At 35.0% G+C, this 24,273-nt stretch overlaps 1 protein-coding gene across 2 annotated transcripts; it reads right to left on the reverse strand.

Annotated features, from left to right (window-relative positions):
• Positions 1-1,838: 1,838 nt before the first annotated feature.
• Positions 1,839-22,008, reverse strand: LOC122047438 (transcription factor IIIB 60 kDa subunit-like). Of its 2 annotated transcripts, none has more exons than XM_042608745.1 (21): positions 21,811-22,008; positions 21,607-21,701; positions 20,689-20,773; positions 20,479-20,560; positions 20,317-20,392; positions 19,311-19,396; positions 19,167-19,243; positions 12,749-12,805; positions 12,512-12,624; positions 11,850-11,929; positions 11,670-11,756; positions 10,769-10,849; positions 7,440-7,586; positions 7,208-7,354; positions 5,120-5,201; positions 4,912-5,012; positions 4,678-4,758; positions 4,459-4,596; positions 3,222-3,311; positions 3,062-3,109; positions 1,839-2,467 (listed from the first exon to the last, which is right to left on the reverse strand). In XM_042608745.1, exons 3-21 carry the CDS (start codon positions 20,751-20,753, stop codon positions 2,243-2,245), a joined length of 1,863 nt encoding a protein of 620 aa, XP_042464679.1. In that variant the 5' UTR covers positions 20,754-20,773; positions 21,607-21,701; positions 21,811-22,008; the 3' UTR covers positions 1,839-2,242. The 2 variants fall into 2 exon arrangements, with proteins under 2 accessions (XP_042464679.1, XP_042464678.1); XM_042608744.1 differs by having other exon boundaries at positions 4,912-5,021; positions 21,811-22,006.
• Between the last annotated feature and the right edge of the window lie 2,265 nt (positions 22,009-24,273).

The following is a 24,273-nucleotide window of genomic DNA, read 5'->3' on the forward strand; positions in this document are numbered from 1 at the left end:
AACAGATATATAATAATATATACTGATCTTATCATTGTTAAAATTATTATTTCTTAATGAAATTACAATATAGAATTATTTTTTTATATTGGTATAAGTAAATATTCAACTAGTATCAAAACAACTAATATATTGAATTTGTCAACTATGGTCGAACAAAAGGAAGGAGTGCCTATATGAAAAGTTGGGCAATATTTTGCTTTTATATAATTTTATAATATAATAGTATAATATTGCTTAACAATTAATATATTACAAAATTAATTATTTTATTTGGTATAATTTTAAACCTATAATATAATATAATTTAGATTACAAAAGATAATAAATTTTGTAGTCTAGATTACAAGATTAATTATATGTAATCTAGATTACATTCCAATCCTAAGATTTAATATGTTAAATATATCCTTAGTTCATTTTCTATATCAATCGGTCACTACAGCTAGATGTCGTCGTCACCGTTGATCATCGTAGCAAAAGTCATAGGATATTTTTATCATTTTATAATAATTTGAATTATATTTTTTTATAAAAAATAATGGATATCAAATTAAAAAAATATAACTTTATAATCAAATATTATATGCATAATATACCACTCTTTCACTCAACGTAGTAATATAAAATTAATTACATTATATTATAAACTTTATTATATTACCCAATTTAGTAATGTAATATTAATTATATTATATTATAAAATTTTATTATACTACGAGATTGATTATATTACTTCTAACCAAATGCACGCTTAAAGTTTTCATAACATAAGCTGAATAAGATTACAAATGTAAGAGCCTAGATTTGAATAAGAAACATATCACCAAAAAAAAAAGTGAATTTTAAAAATGGTAGCATAGATTAAAGTACAACATTAAATATAAAGAAAAAGAAAGTACAAAGTACAATGAAAAGTGGTTCCTACGATTTTTTTTATCCAAAAGTCCGAAACAAAACATTATCGTGATTATCAAAATATGGGAATTACTAACATTCAAGATTAGTACATCACATTAAATATAAAGGAAAAGGAAGGCTTAGTAATTGATTTTTAGGTCAAAATCATAAAACAAAACATTACATTGATTATAAAAATATGAAATTATTAACATCCATGATTAATTTACTTTTTGATGGACATTTAATATCATAAATACATACAATAACAAAATCATTCACACCTCTCTCTTAAGCATCCCACTTCGAGAGGAATTTCTGCAAGTCATATTTTTAGCTCTATGTAAAGTGAGAACATATACTCACATTTTTTTCCTTCCGATTTTTTTTTCTAAAACAATTCTATGAACTATTCTATACTTGTATAATTGTGCACCATTGTGACATTTAAATGTCAGAAATCTAATAAATTCGAAATGTAATAGATATTTGGCAAATTTAAAATGTAATTGATATTTGGTTGTAATAAGACCACTATAATCCTTGACTAATTCATTCTAATGATAATTATTCTTTAATGTGTTACTTTGGGACATCAATTCTCTTTTAGAAAGACCATTAGAAGTTTATTTAATGGTAATCAACTGAAAGTTGCATGCAAGACGGCTATTAAAGTTAGTAGATTCTTTTTCGGATCAAAAATTGTTCAAAAGAGACTTTGTTATTGGCTTATTCAAAATAAATTAAGATTAAATTAATCCAAACATGTTTTTTCTTTACCAATTTGAAGTTCTCATATCTGTTCATATTGATCTATAAAATAACGCTAGTAGCATCAGATGTGGCATTTAACTTGTTAAAGGGACAAACAAAGGACGGGCTCATATCAAGATGCAAATTACCGTTGCACAACATCCGAGAAAAAGAACTAAAAGAGATTACAAAATAACGTTTATATTCTTGTTCAAAAGCCACCTAGACTGCAATTGAGTTGACAACAAGCTACTAGCGTACTATTTTAACGAACGCAGATCCAACTGATGCAGTTTACAAAATTAATAAATGCCTTACTCTACACCAAATAGAGAAGCAAAAACAAAACGACATATAATCACCATGACACAAGTTTACTAGTCATGCAGGAGAATTAAGAAACCTAGAGGTTAATTGACTACTAAGAAGTTGAATTGGCCCTGGGACGGATTGGCGGGGACGCTCGGGGCTAGCGTATTCGCCTTTTGCCACAAAGAAAGCTTAACAATAATAAAATATGATATAATTCATTTAAATATAGATGATAGTGGGACAAAGGTGTGATTGGTGTTGCCCCAATCATGCAAAATCAAAAATCCTCATAATCATGGTCTTCATCTCCATAATCATATTCATCATTACCTCCCTTGTAATCATCATAATTAACATCATAATTATCATTGTCAGATGCTCCTGGCCCATCATCATCCTTGTTATCTAGAATATCTGCATGATCATCTTTCTTGTCGAGAGTTTCATGAGGATCACCAACATCCAATTCAACTTTTTGCTTTTTTGCATGGTTTTGTTCGGACTGTTGAAAGAAATGATGATCAATATAATTGAATGCGATTTAAAGGACAATGAAAGCAGATGTAGAAGATGATGCTTAAAGGATAGAATTTTATATGATGTTTGACGATATGGAATCATCTATCCAAGTCTTAAAATTGTCACGAGAATTCCAAAAGGCTCAAGTTGCCAAGCAGTCAGTAGATAAACTAAAGACAGTGGCAACTAACTTGCATACAAAACCACTTAAGTCAGCCAAAAATATGAACTCTTGTCATCATATTCTCTTGAAATTTTTTAAAACACAATCGCATAAAGTTTACACATTCGTCATGTGGAAAATTACTATGATTGAACAAAAGCTAGAAGCACCTAAATGAAATGATTGACAATATTTTCATTTTAGGTAATTTTATAATACAATATTACAATATTGCAAAACAATCAAAGTTTTGATAACATGACTTAATAAGATTACCACTGCAATCCTAGATTTGAATAAGAAAAAAATCACAAAATAAATTAAAAATTTTTATTGGTTCAATCGCTTTAAATAATTGAGCATAGATAAAGTACAACTAGCATTAAATACAAAAGAAAAGGAAGGAGAAAGTACCGAGAACATAGTTTCCAACGCTTCGTAGTTGACTTTTGCACTGAAAGTCTGAAACAAAACATTATATTGAAAATATGAGAATTATTAACATTCATGATTAATTTGTCTCTTGATGGAAATTTAATATCATAAGTGCATGCAATAATAAAGTCATTCGTACCTTTTTCATAAGCATCCGACGTACCGCTTCAAGAGGAGTCCGTGCAGGAATCATATTTTTAACTTCTGCAATACGTCTTTGTTTCTTTTCCTGCAAACGAGATAGCATGATAGCAAGACAAAAATAAATTTTACAAAGAGGGGAAAACCAATTAGAAATAAATATATTTTGAATATAAATTTGATTAAAAAAATCATGATTTTTATTGTGCAAGAAGAATCCAATAGTGGCCAAATTTGAGGAATACACACACAAATGGATGTACATACAAACACGGTTTAAGTTCAAGAAGGCATAGAGAATAGGCAGATTGGAAAATTCATATTAGAAAAGTGAGGATAGAGAAAGAAGTTTGTCGGGAGAGGACAAGGAAATTGATCCCCCTTTGTCTTCCCTTAAAGAAAAACAAATGAGGACAGCAATCCCTTTCATCATTTCCTAAAGGAAAAAGAAAGAGGGGGCAATTGAATTTTGAAATTGACTTTTTCATAAAACAAAAAAAATAAAAACTAAATAACAAACAGATTAGTAAAAAATAATAATTATAATTTCTTTTAGTTTAAATCCAGAACTTGAAATGTATTTAAGCTTTCCACTCATTTAGCCATGGCCAAAACGAGGAACTCAAGAGAAATAATTCCTCCATTTCTTCCTTCAATCTCTCAACTTAGGCAAAATCAGATGGTCAGTTGGATGCCTTATACCATTTCATTACCCAGTTTACTTCCGCTCGTGTTTCTGCCCAAGGAAACACATCCTCAAGGAGCAACTGGATGGAAGATCAGACTCCACTATTGCTCAGATACAGATCTTTTTACTAAACAATCACCTCTTGATTTGTTGCTTAGTACTACTATAAGCTTATTAGCTTTAATACATTTTAGGTATTCATAGTTCATATCCCCAAAATGCATTGGGTGTCAACCTCTATTGTATATCCACATGGTTTGGCATCAAGACCATGCCATAGTCAAGGCAAGAAATGAAACTGGTCACACAACTGCAACATTAAAACTTTTTGCAAAGGTTGGAGTTAACACTAAACATCTACCATGCAGAAAGAAAAAACACTATTCTAAATTTAGATGAATAACTACGGGATATGTATAAATTACATAGAAAGTGGAACATGAACATACACCAAATACAAACACATCTTATATAATATTCAATTAACAAATACTAGTTTTGCATCAATCAAAAAGGTACACAAAAAGTATTTCATATTAATTTGCACCTTTTTAGATTTTACTAGAGCTGCATCAGTTGCTTCCACAAGTTCCTTTGCGGCTAGCAAATCTTCTGAAGCATTTGCATACATCGCTTCATATGCCTCCTTGGCAGCTGCAGCAGCAGCTTCCTTTGCTGCTTGTTCCTGCTCAACATTTATATCACAAAACCAAACCTAATATTCAAATGAAAAAAATTATGAACATTCAAGAAATTTACTCGTCACCTCAAGATACTCTTTGTTCATTTCTTCCCATATAATCTTTTTAAGTTCCTTCTCTTTCTCAGTGTGTAGATATCCATTTACCTAGCGAAAATGATTTTTCAGAAGGAACAAAAGTTCTTGGCATGCTGACAAGATAATTATTTTTCACATAGGTGATGAATGAACACAACATATATATATTATTAGTTTTAAGTTCAAGCAATTCATGCCCAAAATTTAACACGGATGACATACCTCAGCATCATCAATGTCAGAAAAATGATCACTCCCATCATTTTCAGAGTCTGAAAAACCATATTGTTCACTGAAAGTTGATGGGTCAATCGACTCATGCCCTGCAGGATCTTTCAAAAAGGAGAGAAAAATAACCAAGATAAACTACTATTAGTGCCCAACTTCATGAACTTACAAAATAAAAAAGGTGTATGGGTTTCCATTGTACCAGCACTTCGAAGTTCCTTTGATGGTTTTCCTTCAACAGGGCTAACATATGAAGTCGAATTAACATCACAGCTTCCCTCATTCTATAATAGCCCGTTGCACACGCATTTAGGTACCCAACTAAGGTTCTTCTTAAAAAATCAACAAAAGCACAGGAAAGCTACATTTTTGCATGCAAGGAAACTTGGAAATTCTTCCATGTCAATGTAGGAGTTATAAGCTGATTTTGTAGATTCAATGATGATTCTGGGCTCTATTAATGCATTTACCAAATTTTGAAACAAAAAGCATAAAAAAGACAATGAAAAATGATAGTGTAAGGCGAATATCCAAATAACTCTAAGAAGAAGAATACATGAGGAACACCTTAAACTATCAAGCTTTCAGAAAAACTAATGTAGTAATGATAGGTCTCTATTATTGGTGCAAATGGAAGCTGATTGCCCTAACATGCAATATCATATATCCAAGCTGCTAGAGAAAGGCCAAACTGGGACATACATAGTGGAAGAAACTGAAAACGTCACTCATTTACACTTTTAAAACCATCAAGGAAAACACAAAGATAGCCTTTTCCCCAAAATGTAATGAGTATTTTTAACAATTGGTTCAATGCTCATCAATTAGATGGTAGGCTTATAAAATGGTATGTAAATTGCCTACCTCATACATAAGTTATAGGGAATGCTGATACTTATGATGTGACTCATATTACCCTCACTGTAGAGTAGCCTCAACTTGACACTGGCCACATTGTTGTGCTCATTGTAACCAGTACTCATCCTCATTGCACATCCGAGAGGCTCAATGTATGAGTGTCATCACCGAGCTCTCTAGGTTGTGAGTTCATTGATTTCGTCATGAGAGAGTTCAGTAATTAGTTCTTGAAGAAGTGAAATATGATTAGCAAAGATGTCTCTCTGCTTTGTTCTATGTTTTGTCTTGTGTCACCCAAGGATTAGTGTCTTGTATATATAATAAGACCTTGCACTGCCCTATTTAATGCTTGGAATAGTTGAGAAAATAGCAATGGTGTTGTTGAGAGGGGAAGACAATGAGGGCTAGATTCATGTGTTGATACTAGGCATACAAAGTCCATAGACCATGATGACCAAACTATTTGACAACTCCAATATAAAAATTTGGGTTGATTTGGAGGAAGAATTCATTTATTTTTATCAAATGTAATGACTAAATTTCTTTTGGTGCGGATGTTGTGTTTGTTGTTTTGCTAGAAAGACAATTGTGGACAGTGGAAAGAATTTATTAGAGTTGTTAGGGATGGTGAGTTAGGTTGAGTTGATATTTTTTGGTTGTTTTACATTTATTTTGAAAATCTAATGATTCAAATGAGAAATTGTTCGAGTGAGAGTCAAATATCAAAGTAATCATTACTAACTTAACTTCTTGTTTGAAGTTGTTTTTAGAGTATGGAAACAGGAATGCAAAGTGATCTTGAAAAGGGTTTATAGGATAATTTTATCTTTTCTATTATTTAATCCCCTATCTTCAATTTATACTCCCAATAAAGCATGTTGAAAAAATATTAAATCGTCCATCCGCCCACCTCCTCCATCTCCCCAAGTAAATAAGATGATGGATAATTTTTCACAATCTGCTCTTCTTATTATACATGCTCTTATTAGCATCCACCACTCTCTCATCCATCCTCCCAATTAATTAGGCCCAACACTTGTGTGGCTAATTTAATATGCATCTTCAGCAATTTGTGGTTTCTTTATAATTATTATTATTTATCCTTTTTTATATGGCAATTTCATTTTAATTAACTATCTAATAATAGTATAATATCCACAAATTCAGTCACCAATACTGAAATCCACTTGAAAATTTTAAGAGGAAGAATATATGATCAATTGAAGGTGTCCAATAGTGTGAAACAAAAGTCCATTTTAATGTTTCAAAATTTTTAACACTTTACGAGAGGCATCTGACTTTTCATACTGCATAAAAATAAATAAATTAACAATAGGGGGAAATCATATCTTAATTGATTCAATAAGGAACAAAAGTAGAAGATAAATGCTATAAATTAGAAACAATAAAATTTGTTAAGCAGATGACTCACAGGGATATTTATATGCTTCTCATTTGTTTCCTGGTTATCTAGGTTGGATTCATCTGGTAATTTTATTTTTTCCATCCTCTGCTTCTCAGCACGTTGAAAGGCTGGAGGATCAGTACCACCTTGAAGTCCCCCGGATATTTCAATGAACTGGCAGAAACAAAAGAATATTTCCTATCTATATAACTCTTGGCAACATAATAAATCACTATTGTGTAAAAAAATAAGGTTGTACCTCATCATAACATTCCTTGCAAAGTCCATGAGCAAAATGAGGTGCATCAGTTTCTTTGTGCTGACATAAAAGTTTACCAGGCTTAGGTAATTGAATGGATGGAGATTCTCCATCTACATCTTCAGCCCTAAAAAGGAACTCCTCCATCTACACAAAAACCAAAAAAAAGTTAGTAAGGATGTAGTCAACTTCCTCTCTATTTACCCACACCCTAAGTCTCAAACTAATGTTCCCTATGTTGATACTTACTTTGTTTAGATATATTAAGAAAATTCCTGTGAAACGCACCTTGATCAAATATCTATGAAGCTATCCATAGTGGATTACTCGCCTAATTTACTACGAATCCCTTTTTTTGTTTTTGATATAATAAGTAGCCATCACGCTTTATTTAATCATCAAGTTTTATTTCATTTCATTCTTCGACACCATGTATCTGACTTGACACTCTTAGCAGGGTTAATTTTGTTCATTAATAAAGACTTGATAATCATAAGAGCAGTCCCAAGCAATAGAATTTATAAGAGATTGTCATCGTGTTGATGGTCATGTTAACCATGGGATGGTTTTCTAGTTCCTAACAATTGATACTTATTATAGTTGCATGAACTATGCCCACTACAAAAAAAATCATGGATTAGCGACCGAAATTTCGATCGCAAATCAGTCATTAAATACACTTAGTGACCGAAATTTTTGGTCGTGAATTTTTTGGTCGCCAACGTCTCCATCACTAATTAGCTACAGAAAATATATTACGTCACTAAATTTAGAGATAGAACTAAAAACCCGTCACTAATTTTAGCAATGGAATTAAAAACCGGTTGCTAGTGACCAAATATTAAATTCCATCGCTAAATTTTAGCAATGGAATTAAAAGCCCGTTGCTAGTGACCAAATTTTAAATTCCATCGCTAAATTAGCTTTTTATCTTTTTTTTATAAGTTACCCCCCTCTGCTAGAAGTTCATTTTTTCAAGTTACCCCTCTGTGAAAGTTCATTTTATTTTTCAATTTCCACCCTCTCTCGGAAGTTCGTTTGTCGTTGTCAAAAGAGAGGAGCTCGGACAGGGACACCCTTCTTACTCCGGCTCGCCGCCACCTCCGCGTCTGCCGCGCAACAAAGGTTGATTCGCATCTTTTGTCAGGCTCAGCAGTCGATCATTTCAAGAACACCATCTTGATGTTGTTCGTCGTGTAAGACTACGAAAGCCTGGAGAAGACAACGAGGGCGGTGAGGAGGAAGACAATGAGGGAAGAAGTTGGAGCAATAATCACGACAGAAGTTGTTCTTCTCGTTCTTCTTGGAGGTCTCATGGAGCTCGCCAGTCTCGTGGAGCTGCGCAGTTGGGGTACCGGCCTCGCATCGCCTTGCTTCCGACGCCCGGCATGGGACACTTAATTCCCGTGGTGGAGCTCGCCAAGCACCTCGTCGCTCACTATGGCTTCTCTGTCACCGTCATTACTCGCTTACTCCTGCACGGGCTCAACCCACATCTCCTCCCTCACCCTCCTGCCCATCGCTCTCAACGACCCCCGACGCCTTTTTAAGACCACATGCATGGCCAAAGCTGTCACCTGCTCCCTCCCTGCCATCCGCCAAGCCCTCTTTGCCCTCCTCCCTGACCTCGTCGTAAACCTCTTCGGCCGCAACATCTTCTACCTCACCACCAACCCTCCACCCAAGCTCCAGCTCTCGAGAGAGCAAGGTTGTAAGTGGCCGGGGTGCGACTTCGATGGAGAAAGGGAAGAGGGAAGATGGGAGAGGTGTAGGAGAAATGAGGGAAGATAGGAGAGAAGACATGAGAGAGGAGAGGAAAGCGAGAGAAATTTAGGAAAGTAAGAGAGAATTAGCAACCAAATTAAATTGGTCACTAATTTAGCACGGGAATTAATTTCCATCGCTATCTTAGCGATGAAATTAATTTGCGTTGCTATTTTAGCGATGGAAAATATATTCAGTCGCTATTTTAGTCGCTATTCACTAGTTTCCTTGTAGTGGCCCTCATGTTTTCAATTAACCCAAAATTGAACTAAAAACAAGCACCAATACAAACTCATTGAGTAGCATACATATCGAATCTCACTTTCATAAAAAATTATACTAAACAAAAATCTTTTTTTTAGATGTAGTGTCCAGTATATTTCAGTTAGATCATAATTGGTGTGATGGTTTCTTAATTTCCTAACAATTGATACAAATTATAGCTATGTGAACTATCTGTTCAAGTTTTCAGTTACATAATCCAAAATTGAGCTAATAAACGGGCATGAATAGAAACTCATTGAGCATCGTACACACAGAATTGTTGAGTATCTTGCTTTCATGATTAACATCAACTTGACTGAAAAGAGCCTTTCTAGACACAATGTATAGGATATTCGAGTTAGCTCATAGTTGGTTGGATAACAGTGTTGCTCAAACTTGAGTTAGTATAAGCTACAAGATCTTTAAGGAAGACAAGGGGATCTTTTTTATCAAAATGTCTTTATTGAACAAAAATGTCTTACTATTGGCTTTGCCAAATATTGATGAAAAAGTTCATGCAAACAATGAGTTAGATTCAAGGTTTAGTTACAAGATTCAACTAACTAGCTATTGAATAAGATACTTGAAAATTTAGTTATCTCTTTCATGTGATCCCACACCCAAGATAATGTGGAAGCACATCTAGTGATGCTTATCATTGCGATCTGAAAATCGTACATTTATTAACTTTTAAGAGTATCTTATGAATGTTATTGATGTGGCATTGAAGCAACTGTCTAGCATACCACATGAGATTATTCCTCCACTAGATACCCATAATCCATGCATATAAATCTAAACATATGTTCTTAAATTCAAAAAAAAATTACTATGATTAGTGACAAGTACCAAGCCTCCTTATATCCCTACACAAAGACATAGAAAATATGTTAGTCTCCTCTCTTCAAGCCTTGAAAGAATTGGATCTCCATATAATATCATTCTACTCTTGCACTAAACAATTCCAAAGTAACAGTATTTCACTACATTAAAACAAGTAACTAATTTGCATGTCACATATACAAAAAACAATGTTTATATAGGATAGCAATAAGCAGTCAAATAACCATGGTATGGCATATTCACACCATATTTTAAAAGCTAAGCCAAGCCGATCAACATATGTGAATTTTACCATTCCACTTGATCAACACCATATTTTAAAACTGAATTTATAGATTATTTTGTCATTAGATTTAAAAGTAAAATAAACACCACAAAATATGCATGAAAATTAAATCAGTTACACAATAAGCTATATCAACATTAATTAACATTTGTTCAAGTATATGAAAACTTACAGTTAAGCTACCAGACTCTGTACTTTCAAACTCTAGTAGTCGTCTAGTTAGAGTCGCTTCACAAATGTGTACAACAGAACCCTAAGTAAACACAAAAAAAAGCCTTGCATTAGTATGAAAACAATAGATAATATTTAAAATTTAGGTTTTAGGTTTGACTCTCAAATTCCATAAAATTATAATAGTAAAGGGGAATTCCACATGACATTGAATGAAATTTACCAATTATATTCTCAAAAATTCATATGGATTAGAGCCCAGAGAAATTTAACCCAATAAAGTAGCATGATCAACACTTTTGGCCAAAAAATAAATAAATATTTTCAAAGTCGTTATATGTAACACAACAAAGAATTTCTTCAACACCGCATAGGTATAATATAATTGCAAAAGTTTCACATCCATTTCATAAATTTGTAAAGTATTTAAACTTGAACAAAGCTATTAACATTTGTCCGCCAAACAATAACAAGATCAAGCTATTGCAAGCACAAAGGAAAAGGAAAAATATATATATAAGAAAAACATAAATTAACTTAAAAATTTACTTGATAAAATTTCCAATTGCTAAAAAAACAATTGGTTAAACTTATCTTATAAATTTTCTATATTCCCGCCACAACTTCAAGATTACTTGTGTTAGCATTTACACATTGTGGTGGAAATTACCTAGAAGGTTTTCCTTAAGATATTTGATTAGGATTAATTGAGTTCCAAGCTTTTAAGTTCAACATGAAACGAGGAATCTTGTGGAACATTGGATGATGACATCCTAAATATGGATTCGCATGGTAACAGGAAATTTGGTGTCTCGTAAATTTACTATATTTTGAGATGACATCTCCAAACATACGTATGTACACATTTAGAGTGAAAAATAGCTAGAAAGCTTTTTGCTTACAATATCTGATTTGGAGTAATTAAGTCCATGAGAATGTACAGATATGTATAATGCTGCACCACATAATCCGTTGGGTTTCCTCCCTGTCTAAAACCATTAAAAGTACAAGAAACAAATTTACTTATGCATAAGCAATTGAATTTACAAATTGAAAAGGAATATGCCAATAAAGAAGAATACCTGCATCCAATCTCTTTTCATGCTTGCAACCAAGCGAAGAGCCGTATCAGAAACTGCATTATTCTTTCTGCCTAAAAGTCCTATATTTCACAATTTTTACACAATGAATTCACTCTAGTATAGTATAATCTCATAACTGAGTTACTTTGATAAATAAATAGGGTGAAAAGCAAAAAAATGAATAAGGCTCTCTTTACTATAATAATTTACTAATTATAAAATACATATTTGCAGCCATGAAAATGTAAATATATCTTTACCTTGGATAAGTTTTCTATTAAAATGAAAATAATTTGTCACAAACAAAGAGCTAGCATGTTGAGCAAAGGTGTTATTTTCTACTAAGTTTGCAATAAACATGGAAGGGAAGAGAAGTTTCTCATAAATCAACAAACAATAATATCACAATTTAAAGAAGAAACGAATAATTGACAAATAAAACTCCAATGAAAGACAGGAATTAGAGAAACCAAACTATAAGTTTGATCACTAAAAACCAAAAGAGTAAATTCAGAATAAACCAAACTGCAATCCATGCAGTCATAGGAGTCTAAGACACTAGATAAATAATGAAAGTCAAACCTTAAGATTTTCTACAGCACAAGGAATCATGTCCTGAAAAAGAATTTTTAAATAAAAAATAGAAAACAAAGTTTCCTTACGCTCTGTAAATCGATTGATAAAAAGACTAGGATCCACTATATTCTGGACAATTGGGTGCTCCAAGAGCTTCAAAGTTTTACAAAGTTGCAAAAACACAGCTCCAAGCACATATCTGAAACAAAATATAAGTGAGCATTTTATCTTGTCTGCCTAGCACTAGTTGTGCTAAGGGAAAAAACCTAAGAAATTCTTGATTCAAAAGCATGAAGAGGCAAAAAGGAGGAAGATGTACATACACACTTATCTGCAAGTAGTCAGAAAAATCAATGAGAAGATAGGCCATTTTCCGTTGCCTGAAAAAAGAAACAATTAAATTGCCTGAACGAAATTCTAAATCAAGTTGCAACATTATGAATACAGCATTGATATTTGCTTCAAATATGACTACTGTAGATTGAGATAAAAAGAATATATACAACTTTATTGAAGGGCGAGACATATTTATATATAAAGTAGAAATTTAATTTAGGAAACTATAATTAGGTTAATTAACAATTAGCCTAATTGACCTATATATATTAACTAATTTGCACCAATAATATGATAATTAATATATAGAGATATATGAACTAATATACACAAATATGCTAACTAATATATACCGATAATACTCCCGTTGAATTTTCTCATGAACAAAATAACAATCAATTTCAATGTACTTAGTTCACTCATGAAACATAGAATTCGATGCAATTTGAAGAGCAACTTGGTTATCACACCATAGTTGGTATTGAAATTTTAAGTCCTACTTCAGTCAAGAGTTGATATATCCATATTATCTCGCACACAGATTGAGCCATAGCCAGCACTAGTTCGTGACACAACATTTTGCTTCTTACTCTTCCATGAAACTAAATTTCCTCCAACAAAGATGCAATAACCTGAAGTAGATCTTCTATCAATTTTAGAACTTGCCCAATCTGCATTTGAAAAACATTCAATATGAGTATGCTCATGATTCTTATATACGATACTTCGCCCGGGTGCTCCCTTCAAGTAACACAGAATTTGCTCTAACGCTATCAAATGATGAATTGTTGGAGATGACAAAAACTGGCTAACAACATTAACGGAGTATGCAATATCTGGACGAGTCATGGTAAGGTAATTTATCTTCCCAACCAACCTTCGATATCTCTCAGGATGTTCAAATAGTTCTCCATCTCCTGTAAGATACATGTTCTGAGTCATTAGAGCACTAGAAGACTTTGCCCCTAATTTTCCTATCTCAGTTAATAAGTCAAAGACATATTTTCTTTGAGATAGAAATATACCATTTTTACTCCTCACAACTTCAACACCCAAGAAATACTTAACACCCAAGTCTTTAGTATGAAACTGAGTATAAATGAAAGATTTAAGAGATAAGATTCCCGTAGTATCACTTTCAGTGATAACAATATCATCTACCTCCCGTAGGATCACTTTCAATGATAATAATATCATCTACATACACAACTAATAGAATGATACCAGCACCTGACTGCTTATAGAACACAGAATGATCAGACTTGCTTTTCATCATACCAAATTTTCTCAAAACCAAGTACGAGGACTCTATTTCAAACCATACAAAAATTTTCGAAGACTGCAAACTTGCCTAGACTCCCCTTGAGCAACAAACCCAGGAGATTGCTTCATATATACCTCCTCCTGAAGATTACCATGAAGAAATGCATTATTGATATCAAGTTGATGTAAAGGTCAATGATGAGTAGCAGTTATTGAAATAAACAATCGAACTGATGTCAACTTTAGGAGAAAAAGTATCAAAATAATCCACCCCATAGATCTGAGCATAGCCTTTAGCGACAAGATGAGCTTTAAATGTGGCAACTGACCCATCCGGATTGACTTTAACTGTGAATACCCATTTGCATCCAATAGCTCATTTCCCTAAAGATAGATCGACCAAGTCCCAAGTGTCATCGTCATCTAAAGCATTCATCTCCTCTATCATTGCATATTTCCAACCAGGATGAGATATGACCTCACACACAGTCTTAGGAATAGAGATAGAATCAAGTGAAGCAATAAAAGAACAAGAGGAAGAGGAAGAGGAAGGAAGACGACAAGTTGTTATAAGAAACAATAGTAGGATAAGTACACTGCCATTTACCTTTACGTAACACAATAGGAAGATCATCACTCAGGATTGGATCTGATAATGAAGTAGTAGGTACAGGACATGAATCTAGAGGGTGACGCCTAGAATAAACTTGAATAATAGGAGGCTTGACAAAAGCAAGTTTCGAGACAGGTGCTGGTTCTAAGACAGGTGCAGAGGCTGTGATCGAATGTTGGGAAATAAGGTGAGAAGAATATACCAACAAATCATCATCCTCCCTTTGATGAGTCAAAATAGGTGAGGATGGGAAATAAGGTGTATCTTCCATGAATGTAACATCTGTTAAGATAAGATATTTGTTAATACTGGGACAATAACACCTATAACCTTTAAAGACGAGAATAACCAAGGAAGATACACTTCAAATACTTGGGATCTAATTTAGTGACGTGTGGATAAACATTCCGAACAAAATAAGTGCTACCAAATATCTTGGGGTTAATATAAAACAATAACTTATTGGGAAAAAGGATCTTGTAAGGGATCTCACCATGAAGAACAGAGGATGACATGCGGTTAATTAGAAAACATGTTATAGAAACTACATCAGCCCAAAAGGATTTGGGAACATTCATTTGAAATAAAAGAGCCTGTGAACTTTCTAAAAGATGTCTATTTTTTCGTTTAGCTATACCATTTTAAGATGGAGTGTCAACACAAGAGGTTTCACGAAGCATGTCATTCTGACCCATATACGACTAGAATAAACCGGACACGTACTCCTTAGCATTATCACTCCGCAAAGTACGGATGAATGTATTGAACTGAGTTTTAATCACAGCACAAAAGCAACTAAACCGAGAAAATAACTCAGAACGATTTTTCATTAAATATAACCAGGTTACACGAGAGTAATCATCGACAAAGATAACAAAATACCTAAAACTAGGTTTAGATAAACCAGGACAAAGACCCCAAATATCAAAATGAACTAATTCAAAAGGAATAGTAGCACGTTTATTTACTCTAGGACTCGAACTAAGACCATGATGTTTTGCAAACTGACAAGTCTCGCAATCTAATGAAGACACCTTACCATATTGTGGACAAAGCTTTTTGAGCAAAGGTAGAGATGGATATCCCAACCTACAATGAACCTCAAACGGAGAAGTGATACTTGAGCAAGAAAAAAAATTTAAGAGTGGTGTGTCAAGAATGTAGAGTCCTTCAGACTCATATCCTTTACCAATAATTTTCTTCATCAAAAGATCCTGAAACAAGCAATGGTGAAAAAAAAGAGATGCAACAGTTACGATTACGAGTAAATTGACTGATAGAGAGTAAATTAAAAGATAAATTAGGTAAATATAAGACAAAGAACAGAGGAAGCAAAGGAGTAAGATTGATATTACTAGATCCACAAACACGAGATAGAGACCCATCGGCTAAGGTCACTGTATGAGTGTTAGCTTTGGACTGAAAAGTAGAAAATAGACTAAAATTACCAATCATATGATCCATTGCACCAGAATCAATGACCTATTTAGAGGATGAGGAAAGAAGACATGTCTTTACCTGAATCAGCAATAACAGTCACAGACGGAGATGACGACTTGAATGATTCCTGATATTTTGAAAATTTGGCAAATTCTTCTTCAGAAATAAAGACTGATTTATCAGAAGTATCATTAGTGAACGTAATATGAGCCAAGCATTTTTTGCTGATTTTTGTACTTAAGCTTTCTACACTCAAACTTTGTATGACCTAGCTTACGACAGTAATTGCATACAATACCACCAGAATTTGGCGTTCAAGTTTGAAAGTCCTGGGAACCTCCTCCTTTGTTTCCAATTTGACTAGTTGATCTTCTAGGCACATAATTAGTATTGTGACTTATTAGAACACCACTGAGCAAAGTGGGTATAGTATTTTCTGTACGGAGAAAGCGAGTAAATACATCTTGTAGAGAGGAAACCTCAAAATCAAAGAGAACTTGTGACTTAGCAGACTCAAAGTCAGGAGATAGGCTAGCAAGGAAGCTCATGACCGCCATCTACTCTCGTTGGATTTGTTGAACCTTCACATCAGGGCTAAAAGGCAACAACATATTAAATTCCTCATGTCTTTTTGAACGCCAGAAAAAAACTAAGGCTGATCTTGTTTTTCCACACAATAAAAGACTTTGCAAACCTCATACATGCGGAAAAGTTCTTTAACAAATTTACAGTGATTAATCAAACCAATTACCTCACTATCAATACTATTCTGGATCTGAAGGAACAAGTGAGCATCCTCTCTTAGCCATGTCTGTTTTGAATCGTCTTTATGGGGATCATCAGTCAAATGTCCATTTTTATCAATACTTCATAGATAAAGACGAACAGTCTTACTCCAATCCAAATAGTTTAAACCATTAAACTTGTGGTATATGATCTTAGAGATCACGGGCACTACATCCGTCACAAGATAGGGTTTATTCTCGGCCATAAGATTTTTCTCACGGGAATGCAGCAACAGGAAATGGAGTGCACAGATCTGTATCTTGTGTTGGAAAGACAAAACATAGTAAATGGAAGAAAGCGCAGCAACAGGGGAATGATCTCTTACTTGCGTCGGGAGGATCTGAGGGTAGACACTGGTGGTGGTGGTGAATTAGGACAAGAGACAACGTAGCAACAAGAAGAAAGCACAACTACCATGCACGGATCTCTTTCTTGCGTCGGGAGGATGAGGGCAAATTTGCCGTGGACAAGAGGAACAGACAGCGCGATTGACAATCTTAGCGTTGCTTCCTGTTGGACGATGGCAGCAGCAAGGGAGACCTTCCTCCTTGTTGTTGCCGTCCGACGACTATTACTTCTCTCCGGCAGCTTGGTGGCTAACAGAAGGCAGCAAGGAAGGTGGCCAAAGGTTGGTCAGCAACAGCAGGTCACCAGGGCGGCAAGGGCAGCGGCTGCTGCTGTTGTCTTCTTTGGGCAGCAGTGCAAGGAGATCAAATCTCCTTGTAGCTGTTGTCGGGTTGCATGCTGGCCAGAGGGACCTACTGGCTAGCCGACAGCAAGCAGTCCTCCAAAGGTGGCGGCAACAAGGAAAAGGGAGCGCCCTTTATCCTTCTTCGTGATCGCCAGAAAACGGCGAAAGAAAAAAAAAGAGGGGAGAAACCTAATCAAGAGGAGGCTGTCAAAGGCGAGGAGGGTTGGAGCTCATACGATGCTATGAGTCAATCCTTGTTTTGGTGAAGGCAGAGAGGGTGTCGACAGAGAGCATCGGTAGCAGGAGCAGAGGGTGTTGAAGGAGAACGAGGTGTTGTCGATGAAGCTGAGTCGTGTCTTGGCTAGCGAGCGAAGAGTGTCAAAGGAGAAGAGGAAAGAGCGGTCGAGGGAGAAACGGCGGAGAATTAACCCAAATTTCTAATCACAAAAGCTCTGATACCATGTAGATTGAGATAAAAAGAATACATACAACTTTATTGAACAGACATATTTATAATTTATATACAAACTAAAAATCTAATTTAGGAAACTATAATTAGGCTAATTGACAATTAGCCTAATTGACCCATATATATTAACTAATTTGTACCGATAATATGGTAATTAATATATAGAGATATAGGAACTAATACACACAAATATGGTAACTAATATATACTGATAATAACAACCAATGCTAATCACCTTCAAATTAGTTAGTTTTTAAGTGATAACATAGAATAATCTAACTTATTCGCTCTCATCTCTACAATAGAGAAGTATGATGAAAAAAGAAAAGCATGGTTGCATCGTGTAATATATAAAAGCAATCATATAACCCATAAGCACACTAGAAATTCTCAGGAATATTTACGAATAAAAATTAGAAACACTAACTAGATTGATATCAAAAGTAAAAAACATGTAAATTGAAGGCTTGAAGTTTAAAACATAGAGAATTAAGGAAACAACTCAGATTTTTTAATTGCAGATATATCTGGACATGGAAAGTTATGAAATGTTCTAATATTCATACAATGAGGCTTCGCCTACCCCTCCCCTACTCCAACATGATATTCTAAATGAACTGCTCATAAGTTTTTCAGATTTAGTATATTGATCAGTGTTAAGAAACAGTAGAGCAAAGGAATGGCCTTGACTACTAGGCAAGCTAAGCCACCACTAGTCAAAATGAGCAGAGTTAGATTGGGCACATATGCATCAATATCCCATGTGTAACAAAATTCTTGTCCCCCATGGTTAAACCACTTCTAAAAGCTTAAAAAACATATAAGCAGTGTGGCATTATTAATTGAGTGATGGCAGTCTACAACCAGATTCATGAATTAATAGTGTCATGCACAGTGAGTCTTTGAATGTACATTTACTTTATCTTGGTTGTCTGCATGCTAGCATAAGCAAATCCATCAGTAATCTATTAATATGTTTACATTGAAAGATTTGGATATCTTTTATCTAAGGTTGGTAGTGGAGAAAAAAGGGGATGACCTTAATGATAAAAGAGTGCATACAAATACTTGAAAAGCATAATTGAGACCACTATAGTGGTGGCATGACTTAATCATAACCAAACATTAACATGCATTTCTCACCTGCAAGCAAGATAGAGACAAGCTGCTGCAACATAAGGTAGCCTGCGTCCTTTGGTGAAATTCTTATCTACCGCCAACTTCAGAAATGGAAATGTGAGACTAATTGCTTTTCATGTATTGCAACCAAGCTATAAAAAAAAGTACCTGATAGAAAACATGTGCATTGTCGATTAAAGGATCTCCGCCGCTAATGTCCAGGCCACTTACAATATAGCTAATCTCATCTTTTCCTGGCCAAATAAGGGGTGAAAGGAAAAAAACAATATTCACACAAAACTAAGAATCAAATAGGAATTTCTAGAAATATTAGGCAGGAAAAGTTAGAGAAAAAGTGATAGGAACATAATTTGAAACTTAATGCTTATAAGAAATTTTAGTCTTAATTACATTAGGCAAAATAACAAATTAAGCGCAGAAATATGAACTACTTGTATGCAGAGCATACTTGGCGGTTTCTCAATCAAGAATCAGCTAATTTAGCTACAATATTTGTGTTATAAACAAAAGTTTTCTATTCCCCCATTGATTTGAAATGGTTTACTTGGTCGAAATTTGATCATCAATGTGCCTCCACAACAAGTAACTAGTAATTCAAATGAAAGCATTGATCTACTTGCAAATTTTAAATGAATTAAAAAAAAAACAATAAACAATCAAAAGAGTAGCTACATCTATCCTCTTAGAACACCAAAAGTCTAACAAGAAAAAAAAAGTCCTTTAGAACCTGGAGAGGGTTGAAACGTTGCCCTTGGGTCACAGTTTTTCTAGTTAAACCTCTCTGGTTCAACAATTTTGTAAACAGGAACTGAATGGGCTCTAATTCTAGGTTTAATAGGTTGGAGATGTTAGTCAACTAAAAAACACATCAAACAAAACCAAGCACAAGAAGATCAGATGATAGAAGACAAAACATAAACAGACAAGTCCTAAATCACACACGCCACGTGATAACTGAAACTAAAATCACAACAGGATGTTTGTAACTAAAAAATTAGTGCAGAAGTTTTTTACTAATTGATGAACATTAAAATTGCAAAACACAGAAGCATAACCATGGAATTCCATCACAAATACACCCAGATTTGCATAAACGATCAAATTACGTATCCTAGATTACAAAAAGTTAAGATTTTTTCCTATGTGAATTTACCTCTCTTTAGAGTTCTTTCATATGATCCAGATAATTCATGTTGCAAAATCTTCATGAGATTACCAGTTAGTTGACTCTGCGAAAAAAAGAAAAAAAAATAAGTTTAGGTGAAAAAATAAATTTAGGTTACTTTAAGGCTCCATGGGCCAACACATGACAAACCTGACCACTACTATCCTTCGCAAAAGTGGGACCAGTGTAGTAAATATCTTGATCGAGAATCCTTCCACATAAGGCACAGCACCTGAAACAGTATCAAAAAGAATTTAATGAAATACAATAAGAATAGGTTATCCTTCAAATCCTATTCAAAAAGTGCCAACATAAACAAACAAACAAACTTGCTCATATCAATAATATAGAACAACTAACACATATCCATTGTCAGGATCCCTAAAGATTGGGCATTCGTCGTCACAATGACTACACCAACCCATTGCCAATGACTGAAATCAACCTACACACGATCAGTAAATTAGCAGAGTATTGAGAAAAATGAAATATACTATTTACAAAGTAGTGTGCGCATTTATAAATAGAGAGTATTACAAATATCAATATGCTAACTCAGACCAATAGAAGGACATGTGAGAGAAATTAGACAACATCCATAGATCAAAAAAGAAACACACTAAGAATCTGAAAGGACATAACATCAACACAAACACTAACAACAATTGGCATGCCCGATCGCATGTAAGTACTAAGCAGCACAAGATAACAAGAGAAAAGATCACATACAACGATATCAAATGCCAAAATACCTTACAATAAAAAATATGCAGATTAATTACAGAAAATATCCATGAAGAATCATAAATAACAAGAAATGACAAATCTGACTGATGAGAATACCACGAGGTAACAAAATCAGTAAGTAAATAATCCAATTTTTCATAGTATGCCCTAACCTAATGTAAACATCTGTTCTACATCGGCCAACATTGAGAAAAAAAAATGCATGATAAATCTAAAATACCACATAACAGTCAATAATTAATAGCTGATAATGACAACATATACTAAACGTACAATAAACAATAACTAATTAACATGAATAGAAGTTTATAGGCTAACACGATGCAGATGATCAGCAAAAACAACCAGAGTTCATGAAGGATATATGAGCAACTACAAGAAAAAACTACATAAAGTATCACAATTCTAAGTGTGCATACGATGTGCTCCAGATTTAACCTGTAGGCGAACTAGGGGAAGGTCGTGAAACCCCTAATAAAAATAAATAAATAAATAAAGTATTACAAAAATCTCTTGTAAAGTTAGGCTTACCAATCCCCGATAATACAAGCTCGTACAATTCAATAAGAAAGATGAAAAGACGCTAACTTCTTCCTCGTGATTTACCGAAGCAGAACGCTCCCTTGCTACAAGGATCAATACTCGATCACAGAGGGTTTCTCAAGACAGAGAACAACGGTGAAACCATATCACATCGATCCTATTCAACAATGCCACAAGGAAACAAAATCTTACCCGACAAGGAGCACACGTTCTCACAGGCGTGTCGCGAACTCGCAGCTGCCGAATAAACGCCAGAAGGGGAGAGGGAGAGAGAGGCGGAGCAAACTGCGCGGAAAGGAGAAGGAGAGAGAGGCTCGCCGCGGCGAGAAGGGAAGTTTCGGCAAGATTGGCGGCCGACGTTTTTCCGAACGTGGGAGTAGGAAAGGGTTTTAAAAAGCCCCAAAACTTTTACTTAATCAAACCCGGCTAAACTGAATATTTAATTGAATATTATATAAGTTTTAATTACTCCATTGTTATTTTTAGAAATATTAAATTTACTTAATTCCGCCGGGTGTATTTGTCAGATTTACCCTATGTTTGAATGGGATATGCAAAAGTTAATTAAACGAAGGAAGGGAAAGGGAGGAAAAATAAAATATTTATATTTTTTTTGTTGGGAGGGATGGAAGGTTTAACATATGTTATTGTATTTGGGAGAAAAATGAGGATAATAAAGGTTAAATATATAAAGTTATAAAATTATCTTCACTTTTGTTAAAGACATACGTGTTCAAAAACCTAGTGCATCTTGCATACATTTATTAATTAAAACATGTGTTTAAGTAACTATAGCTCAATTGTTAAAGTCAGTGTCGGCATCGAAATCGACGTCGACGTTAAGTCGGTGTTGACGTCAAAATTAGCATTGAAGTCGGCATCGACGTCGAAGTCAGCATTGGCATCTACAGAGTGTGAGTGGCGGACGGTACAAGTCCAGCGGTGCGAGTATTTTTAGTCACACCACAAAGTATACCTAAAATAATAATTTTTGAAATTAATATAATAAAACATGAAAAAATTTGAAAGATAAATTTTTTTAGTTCACTTTGCTCTTACCTAAGAAATTCCTTTGTTTCATGGACAATGAAAGTTAAAGTTTAGCTTTCCTTTCCATAGCTCACTTTCTTCCAAACATAATTTCAAATTTCTCTTCTCCTTACTTACCCTTCCCTCACCTCTTTATAATTTTTTTTTTTTAAGTTTTACACTAATCCAACGGGTGTTCAATCCGATCCCACCAAAATTTTCCTTATCCTATTTACTTCAGAGCACAGATGATATAAAGGATAGATTACACATCAATGGATACATTTTCCATTGTTTTACTCATAATAAAAAACATGGACCGATAAATTTTACATACATTCATGGATCGAATTTGATATGTTTTTCCGTCCATCTAAAAATAGACAGAAGCAACTTTCCATTCGTCCTTTACTTCCAGATTATTCGATAGTTGCACAAACAAATGGAGGATGATAGCTGTGGCCTTGTTCCTCATGTCACGAGGTCACAAGTGAAATAAGACATCTCTGTGGGGTCGCAGACAAGCGCAACCTCACCTGCGACGACCTTGCCTAGCACGTGCTCGTCGCACCGCGAGGTCAAGGGTGCGACGAGACCTCTCTGCGAGGTCACAGGAAAGCACAACCTCGTCGGTGATGACCTTGCATGCGGTCGTGAAGTCAAGGGTGCGACGAGACTTCTATACGAGTTCGAGGGTGAAACAAGACCTCTCTGCGAGGTCGCGGGCCAGCGCAACCTAGTCGGTGAGACCTTTCCTAGCATGCCCTCATCATGCCGTGAGGTGGAGAGCGAGAAGGGACCTCTCTACGAGATCGTGGGTGAGAGCAACCTCACCGGCCACGGCCTTGCCTAGCGCGCGCTTATCGTGCATCAAGGTTACGAGGAGATAAGCGACCTCCCTCATGTTTGCAAGCGACACGTGACCTCGCTCGAGGTCGGGGGCGAGGCACAATCTGTCCACAAGGTCGCAACCACGGCCTCACACCTCGCCTACGACCTTGAACGAGGCAGTGATCATTGCAGCAAAAGGCGAAACCCTCGCCCCCAGGACCCCCACCGACCGGACCACGATCATTGTGAGGGAGGTAAATCGCAGCACCCGAGCTAACATGGGACGGACCGGGTGGGATACAGGGATAGAGGATTTATTCCCCCGTTGCCACTGAATTTCGACCCGGCGGCCTTATTGCAACAACCTTCACCCCATGTCATCTCGGATGACCCACGGGGTCAAAGGCGAGGCAGCGATCATGATCTCACCGAAGGAAGTCCAACAACGAAGAGGTGATGCCGTCGCTCACCTTTCCTTCCTCTTCTTCCCTTCCCTTTCTCTTTTGCAGTTTACTTTTATTGTTTTTCTCTTTTTTTCATCTTCCCATTCCCTCCTCTAAGGATATATTTTCATGGTTAGATTTCTTTCCCTCCTTGATCTGCGCCTTCGAATAAATAGAGCTTTAGTGATTTGAACGTGAGAGGCGAGTTTCTTATCCTCTTTGGATTTCTGACTCAGCCTTACAAAAATTTCCCATGGATTTTGAACCATGGGTGGATCGGGAACCCCACCTAATGAACTAAGATTCACGAACAATATTGTAAATAATATTCATGAATATTAATAATTCATAA

This window comes from Zingiber officinale, chromosome 2B, assembly GCF_018446385.1.
Source record: "Zingiber officinale cultivar Zhangliang chromosome 2B, Zo_v1.1, whole genome shotgun sequence".
NCBI lineage: Eukaryota > Viridiplantae > Streptophyta > Magnoliopsida > Zingiberales > Zingiberaceae > Zingiber > Zingiber officinale.

Excerpts from the sequence above, each read along its gene's own strand:
- LOC122047438 (XM_042608744.1), bottom strand. The coding sequence starts at position 20,753 with ATGGGTTGGTGTAGTCATTGTGACGACGAATGCCCAATCTTTAGGGAT. Across the intron at positions 7,355-7,439 it reads GCAAGGAATGTTATGATGAG|TTCATTGAAATATCCGGGGG; the intron begins GTACAACCTTAT and ends TGTTTCTGCCAG. Across the intron at positions 3,110-3,221 it reads GTCGGATGCTTATGAAAAAG|ACTTTCAGTGCAAAAGTCAA; the intron begins GTACGAATGACT and ends GTTTTGTTTCAG.